The sequence below is a fragment of the Erpetoichthys calabaricus genome, chromosome 12 (genome assembly GCF_900747795.2).
Source record: "Erpetoichthys calabaricus chromosome 12, fErpCal1.3, whole genome shotgun sequence".
NCBI lineage: Eukaryota > Metazoa > Chordata > Cladistia > Polypteriformes > Polypteridae > Erpetoichthys > Erpetoichthys calabaricus.
The window spans coordinates 18,804,044-18,812,955 of NC_041405.2; the positions used below are offsets into that span (position 1 = coordinate 18,804,044).

The following is an 8,912-nucleotide window of genomic DNA, read 5'->3' on the forward strand; positions in this document are numbered from 1 at the left end:
ACGCTGCTACAAAAGACATGTGCGGCTCTGAAGAGCAGGCCACAGCTGACCACTGACCACACCCCCACCTCTGAGTGAAGCTCCTCCCCTTTCTGGGATGTTTCCTATGCATTCAGTCCTCCGGCCAAAGCTGGGCGTTCATTTTGGGACTCAAATGCACAACAAGAGGAGGCCATATATAAGAAGAACCGAGATAAAAATGACAAACTATCATTTCTGTTCATTTTAATTTTGCGTTCATTATTTTGTTGAAAGGGGATAATTGCCAGGCTGGTACCCGAACCTTTGAACCCATGTCCAACACATTGAGGGGTGGCCAAAAATAGGTTTATAATTGTAAGTACGTGAGGCTGGAAACTTGAGCACTTACGAGATTGTACTTAAGTGCACGGTGCCAATGTGACATTCATTTGAGTTAATAAAGCTATTGTAATAATCATAACCTGCATCTCTTTTTCCATACGAACGACTGTAAACCTACTTTTGCTCACCACTATATATTATAGTTGAATGTTGTAGAACTAAGTATATATATTATGGGGGGTTACTCCAGGTGTTCCAGAGAAATTTAGGATATATATATATTTTACACACAGTATAAAAGTATGTACTGCATGTATACTGTTTGTCTAGTTTATGTATTATATAGAAATGACACAAAGAGCCCGTTTCGACAACGCAAGATGAAACGGGCACGAGTGGAATAGTAGTAAGTATAAGCACCACAAACCTGATATAGGTGTACTGAATGAATGCGTAATTAGGCCTGGAGCTGTAGTCGAAATCGCCTTTCAGGCCTCTAGAGCTTTAATCGAAGTCGCCTTTCTCTTTGAATTTTTGCGGCCGTAAATCCACCGCCTGCCACGATGTCGATCTCGTAAGGTTTTTCGGGCAGCTGCGCAGAAGGCGACTACGCATTCGGCTTCAGACAGACGTGAGTGAGTGAGTGAGTGAGGAGACTGGCGAAGGTATATATGTTATATATATATTTTCACACACAGACCCAGTATACATACATATTACATACACACACAATATTATATTACATGCTATATACACATTATTTTATTTACTTGATTGTTTGTAACTGTTTTAAAGACATATGCAAGTCAGTATTTTGTTGCACCGAGTACACATGCAGGACAATAAACTTATCTTGGCTTGAATGAAAGCGACTCATATGCTGTAGTAGGGTTGAGGTTTTTTTTCTACTATCCTAATAATGCAACATCCATTTATCAGGGGGACAAAAAACAAAAGTGCTCTATTTAGATTTTTGACTCCGCAATTGACATTACTGTATTTAATTGTCACTCCACCCATCAGTTGTCTTTTCATTTTCTCATGACAGCACAATGGTGCAGTGGTTATTTACTCACAATAGGGAGGGGGTGGTCTTTTTCCTTCTCTCGGGGTCTAAATGTTCTTTTCTAGGCACTCAGTGACATGCCCACTGAACCCTTTAAACTGCCATGGCATGAGGGTGTGAGGTGAGATGTCAGCGAGTGTTCCCTGTTATGGACTGGTTCCCACCTTATGCCCGATGCTGCCAGTTATTCTCCATTTATTCACCCATTGTGTAATCCTGTCTTCACCAACAAAGGGTTGCAGAGCCTAAACTGGCAGCACGGGGCACAAAGCAATGAGAAGTTCTGAACGGGATGCCAGTCATCGCTCAGTCAATCCAAGCCAGTTTAGAGTCACCAGGGCAGATATTTGGAATATGAGAAGGTGAAAATTCATGCCGCTACAAAGAACTTCTAAACCCTGCAGAGGTTGTGACATTTTAGGTTTTCACAAAATTGCCTTGGAGACTGTAGAAATAAGCACAGAGCTTCATCGTCCGATAGAGTCACACCATGCAGTGACAATATACAGTTGGCTACAAAAGGGGTTTCTATTTCTATTTTAAATCAATTTCATTTTAATATTATCTATCCTCTCCTTCAGCCTCATTTGAATTTCAGATACTTTGCATTCCAGAATTCGGAAACAAAACACGCAAAAGCATCACTAGTTTCCATTCAGCTGTCTCAAGTGATTCTAGCTGTGAAATTGCCACTTTTATAACAAAAAGACTGCCAGCCATCCTAAAACAGAGACATGGCAAGAAACCGTTTGATCAAATCCACAGTCAGTTAGTTAGGACGCCCCACCCAAAAACAGAGGAGGAAGTTGACAGTCCTACCTTGAAGAGGTCATATCAGTCTGTGGGCCTTGAGACTTCTCCAACCCAAGCTTGGTGAAAATCCCCACTAGGACCATAATTGCCACCACCCTGCAGAGAACATACACAATCATATTCGTCCGGTCTCTGTCTGGGTCATTGTGAATTTCATTTATAGGGGCTGGGGGTTTGCCCGTGTTGGCCCAGTTTGGAGTGTCATAGTTGGAACAGGCCTTCTGGTCCAGTTGATTGTGTCGATGCATACAGCAGAACCTGTAGCCGCATGTGCCACAGCAGTATAAATACTCTCCTGAATTACATTTAAAGGGGGGGTCCCACCGGCCACCAACATCATAGTAGCCTCTGCATTGGCCACCCATCGGTGGGTCCAAGAGGTCAGTTTCTTGGGTGGGTATGGTTGCTTCTGTTGGAACCTGTGTTTGGTTAACTGGTATGTCAGGATCCATCTCTGCGTTCTTGGAATTCTGCACTAAAGTGACCAGCGTCCATAAAGAGAACAGGCTGACCCACAGGACGTAGCTCAGGATCTTGCTGGTCACAAAGTAATCCATCTCTCTGGCCATTCAGGAACACAATGTGGACGAGTGAACGGCAGCGCTTCCTCAGCGGCTGTTAGTTAACTGGCTGATTGGATGGACTTTATAAACTGGAGGTCGAGTCATCTGTCACTGATGGAAGTTGATGTGCATAAATAAATATATGTATTGAAATTACAAGTCTTTTTTTTTTTTAATATAATGTAAATTGCAACCAAAATGATCCGCTCTTGAGGAGTAAAAAGATTTAGGAAAATGTCATCTTTTAATGGAAAGCAATTGAAATCAGTTGCTCAGACCTCATTTACCTTCTCCCCAACAACGAATAGGGGGTGTGGCTGCTAAAAAGCTAACGCCAAATCAAGTGAGCTGCTCCACTGTGACAAAAGACCGCAAACATTCTAAATCACGCCGTTTAAGCGCACGGCAGCATGTGCGCGCTCTTGGCTTTCTTGCTTCAATGCGCAGCTCAAAAAAATAAATAAATACAAATAAAAATAAAAAGCCTCCAAAGACCGAAAAAAAGAACTAACAAGTGCCAAAATAGTCATCGGCGAGACGAGCTCTCAGTCCCCGCTGTCTCTTAACAGCCCGCAGCCGAAGCTCAAGAGAAAAAAAAAAGAATATCAAAGAGACTTAAATGCGCAGCTTCTTCTCTCTGCCCGCCGGTAGTTGCAAAAGGCCAACGACAAAAAGTGAAGAGAACGCTTTCAAAGGAGACGTCGGGAAGGCGCCCGGTCCAAGCAGCAGCCGCCCGACTTGGCTGGTTGATTTCTGGGTCCGCTTCACGCCACCCGTGCAGGAGGCGCACTCAGTATTCAAGTGAGAAGAAGTGCGCTCCGGAGTGGGCTGACTCGCCTCAGGGGTCGGTGCGGTTACAGTTGCTAAGTCTAGTGATGGGACGCTCGATACTCAGGTTTCGACACTGTGTCGAGGCTTGTTTTAAATGCGCCCATCACGTGATTTTGAGTCACGCTAGCGTAATGATGGCATTGATATCTGCACAGTCAGCAGTCAATTTGGTCACTCACTGGTCTGCTAAAGTGCTAAAAGCAGCTGTTCTTGCTACAGCGATAAGGTGCGCTAACCCGAGATCAAATCCTAATTGGGGCTCACGTATGTTAAAATAAGTATTTTCCATAGAACAGTTAAGTAGTACTTGTCTGAAAGTTAACATTTGGAGACATTATGAACGATTTACATGGGGCACCCTTTTCCTTGGTGTGGAATCGTGTTCACCTAGAATCTGTAACAAATTAATGAGCATAAAGGCTAAGAAACGCTTCACTAAAGCCGACGTGGTCATTACACCAGTATATGCGCAAGACACTCCTCATTAAACATTTTTACTATTCAGTAATTCCCAGATCTGTAGCTGATTTGTATTATTGATTTCCAAAAAGCAATGTGAGTAAAAGCATGTGCATGCAAAACCAATTTACAATTGTCTTTAAAACAGAATCAGCGCCATCAACAGTGTCTTCTGCAATTTTAGGAAAGCCTCGGGATTTCTGCGTTAATGAGACCAAAAAGTTGTAAAGAAACTTTGCGAATTCATCCAGAGGTGAACATAAAATACTGACAAGAAGGAGCAGCTGGATAAGCACATCTGGAGCCAAACTTTCAAAAAAGCACATTTCCTCTATATACGTGTCCAATAATAATAGTAAACTGGCAAAAACGAGAAAAAGCACAAGATGGGAATATTCATGACAAGAGCCTCGGCATCAGGGTGAGGATGTGCCTTGTCATCCAGTACGTGAGCTCGTCTGCCACCCTTCAGTTGCACTGGCACACCTTACACTCGGGGACAAATGCAATGGAGAATACCGACAGTGTACACCTTCAAAAGTGGAATAAATCGACTGTATAAGTAGAACATTTCAGATAAACTATGAATTTTGTTCATCATAAACAATGCAACATAACTATTATATGTGTTATTACTTTTTATTTATTCTCACCAAACGTTACATATCTACATGGGAAATGAACATGGGTAATATGTTTATAAACATTCTCACTAAAATACACTGTTAAAATATATTAATGAGCAAACTGAGACACATTGGCCTTTAGGAAATATCAAAAAGCGTGTGCGCTGTCATTTAGGACAGAATGCATTGTTAACGTCACGCACTCTCTACTGACGCGATGTCACGAAAAAAAGAAACAGCACAGTCCATGCAAACTCATATCCTCCTTGGTTTTTGACCTTATGATTAATTGTCAATATCAAATCAATAAAGTCATTTTAAGAAGATGACAAGTCTGCTATAGTCAGTTCAATTAACTATGGTGTCCCAACCTTCCCTCAACAGCTCGATTAGCTCGCTATCCGTCCAAGCTGAAAATATTATTAAATGGAAGAACTGGAAAAAAAAAACCTTTCACAAGAGGAGGATCAACGACGCGAACCGCTGGTGTTTTTACCGAGAGACAGTTGCAATACCATTGAGCCACCTAATCGGGATAATTAACGAGCTCCGCACAACTGAACTACTACTACTGTTCTTACTGTGGTGGATGTGGAAATATGTTGTTTGACATATCCACGTTAAATTGGTTTAATTGACACGAGAGTATCATTGTTGTATTTTCCTAATGAAGATGAAAAAATTATATTTATAGATGCATACTATATGACGTGCGGTTTTGAAAAAAATTAAGCGTTCCATAAAAAGGTTGCATGATTTACCTAATATTTTTAAATATATAAAGTTGATATATGACAATATATCTTTGACACTATGTATCAGACAAAGGAAATCACAGCAATCCACAAGAACAATAATTACTTCTCAGCAACTACGTGAATTGTAGTTTAACTATATCAACTGAAGTGTGTAATGTCAATACGAATTACAAAATATAACTAGAGAGTTTGTCAGAGAGAGTCTCAAAATATAGAGGTCAATGCCTTTGAGTGTGCTGAGGCTTCACAAAGATTCAGTAACCAGTGACCATGTCTGCTTGAGGCTTCGAAGCCCTATCATGATCCAATCTCAGTACTACGCATGTCTGAGGCTTCAAGCCCCATCATGAGCTCAGGACTACGCATGTCTGAGGCTTCGAAGCCCGTTTGAAGCTCGTCATGATGCAATCTCAGCACTACGCATGACTGAGGCTTCGGATACCCGTCATGATGCAATCTCAGTACGCATGTCTGCTCAGTGCTTCTAACCAAGCATGACGATTCCAGTGTGCATGTCTGCTTAGTGCTTCGAATCATTATTCATCGAGCTCCTGTTTGAAGTACATATGGCATCAACAGAGTTCAAAAACTCGACAGAATTCCCATTGAAATGAATGTTTGTGGATGATCCTAACATGTTAAATGATTGTGCCTGATAATACTTTGTGGCAAAAAATAAAATTATAAATTATATATCATACAAATGCCGACTTGTAGAATGCATAATGCTCCAAAGAAGAGCTTTAGTAATACGGGTGACAACACATCTCTCACTATAATACTCTCATAAATATCCATTCTTCGCCTCATGCAACGTTTTCATGCAACACATCTATATATAATTGTTTTTGTCTTCATTACATACATACATACATACATACATACATACATACATACATACATACATACATACATACATACATACATACATACATACATACATACATACATACATTATATACCCCCACCCTGCTGAAAACAGTAGTGGTGCAGCGGTAGCGTTGCCGCTCCATAATAAGGCTTGCGTGGGTTCGGGTCCCACATCCACCCATTTTGAATTGTGACCCAAAAGAGTCTGTTTTTCTTTATTCTTTTTTTTTCCATTTAACAGCAAATTCCACCGTGGACCGAGAGCGAGCAAGGCGAGAACACTAGTAAAGATATATCAAATAGAAATGGGCATCTTGTTTTATGTCTATAACAAAAAAAAATATTTGAGTGACGATTTCAACTGTTATTGTAGTTGTTGATGGCGGGTTTAGCAGTATAAATTTTTAAATATTAAATTAATATGGTGGAATGTGTTCTTATTTTGAGTGTTGGGGGTGGGGGGGCTACACGGTAAATGTGTTAGTAACTGGGATTGTGCCTCTATAACTGGAAGATTGCTTAGGAATGATACAGACTGGACAACTATATGTTTTAGGAAATGCTTTATTATTGCACTGTGCTGTGACTAAGACAACGTTTTACTGATCGCCTGTCCGGACCTTGAAGATGTGTTCACGAGGGAGGGATGCTGCTGTTAAAAGCAAATGCTTTTTCTGCAGCAGGTCCAGATGTGTTTATCCCGCTGCTCTTTGTTGTTGCCTCAGCACTCAAGAGGATCTGTAATGCCAACCTTGATATGTGCAATGCTCACTTGATACATGCACTGCTCACCTTGGAGTGTCCCGTGTGTGTCTGTGTGCCGGTGACTGATCTGCGCCGTGTCTCTCAGCCTCTCTGATGAGCTCCGGATTGACACCTTTGAATGTTTGGTGCAGCAGAGCAAATTCAACCTGATCTACCACAGTGGGTTTGTTATCACCGTATTCAATGGAGGGGTTCATGGACGTCAAATGGCAATCAATAGACGATGAATTAATGTAAATACTTGAGCTGTCTTACGCAATTAGTCATCGCATTTTGATGGTGATTCTAAGTGGGGATGATTCCCGAACAGATCTCTTATGCGATCCTTCCACAGTATCTCTCAAAATTATTTAGTTCAAATTGGTTATAAAGATTTCACTCGAGATTATTTTTTTAATTATTATTAACTAGCAAAATACCCGCGCTTCGCAGCGGAGAAGTAGTGTGTTAAAGAGGTTATGAAAAAGAAAAGGAAACATTTTAAAAATAACGTAACATGATTGTCAATGTAATTGTGTTGTTATTGTTATGAGTGTTGCTGTCTTATATATATATAATATACACACACATAAACATAAATATACATATACATATACATATATACATATCTACATATATATATACATACTAGCAAAATACCCGCGCTTCGCAGCGGAGAAGTAGTGTGTTAAAGAGGTTATGAAAAAGTAAAGGAAACATTTTAAAAATAACGTAACATGATTGTCAATGTAATTGTGTTGTCATTGTTATGAGTGTTGCTGTCATATATATATACATATACACATATACACACACATATACACACATATAGAGATATATTATATATACATATACACATATATTTTTTATATATATATTTTTTATATATATATATATATATATATATATATATATATATATACACACATACATACATACATACATACATATACACACATAGATGCACTTACAATAACATAGAAATCAATATAAACAACATTAACATCATTATCATATGAGAATATGAAGTAATATATAAGAAGCACATTTCATATAAATATAAATTATTAAACAGTAAAATGTTCTTCTATAATTTGCTACCGTGTCTTTTCGTTGGTCTGTCCAGGATTTTAAATCACCTGTAGCTTGCAAACCGTTTCACCTATTGACTTGAAATGTGGTACACATATAATACGTCACGTCTGCTATCCGCTTTATGGGTGATGAATGTATTACTCTTTTTATGTTTATTTTATTTTAGAATCAACTCCTATCTGCGCACACCAGGGCGGCCGTGGGCAGATGCGTATGGTGTATTCACTCCATGTTATCGTGCATTGCGCTGTCACTGGTATTTTGATAAAAGAATTTGAACAATATATAAGAAGCGTATAAATTATTAAACAGTAAAACATTAACATTTAAGAAGTAAAGTTACATTGAGTACTACTGCAGTGCCTTCGGGTATACCTAATTTTTTCTTTGCCCATTACATGCTTAAATGTATACATTTTTTGGTGTACCCACCCGAGAACACGCGACATATAACCGACCGTGGGAGAAGCATGGATTTTAAACACGCGTTGAGTTCATCTGCTGGTCTCCCTCGTGGAATAACTGGTAATGTTTGACTAAAATCTACAGCGAGTAAAACGACATTACCTCCTTTTTTTTTTTTTACGATCTCTGAGATCTTGCTTTTTTCGGATCAAGGCTTCATAAGCTCTTTTATGTTCCATGGTGTACTTAATAAGTACTAATTATCCCAAACCATCATCTTTGAATGTTGCAAGACTTTCGCCTTGTATGTAGATCGGGGTAATTACATTCATTGCATTCCTAGTCTGAATCACAATGTGATTGTATGGGTGGTTACCTG

General features: G+C 39.6%; 1 protein-coding gene across 2 annotated transcripts in view; it reads right to left on the reverse strand.

Annotated features, from left to right (window-relative positions):
• LOC114663006 (protein shisa-9-like) overlaps positions 1-3,621 on the reverse strand; it is a 232,608-nt gene extending 228,987 nt beyond the window's left edge. Inside the window, exon 1 of one of the 2 annotated variants that reach the window (XM_051934456.1) lies at positions 2,602-3,621. In XM_051934456.1, the coding sequence (XP_051790416.1) occupies positions 2,602-2,751 (150 nt within the window). In that variant the 5' untranslated portion in view covers positions 2,752-3,621. Of the gene's footprint in view, positions 1-2,188 lie in introns of both variants that reach the window. The other variant, XM_051934455.1, reaches the window with a different exon arrangement.
• Positions 3,622-8,912: the final 5,291 nt, after the last annotated feature.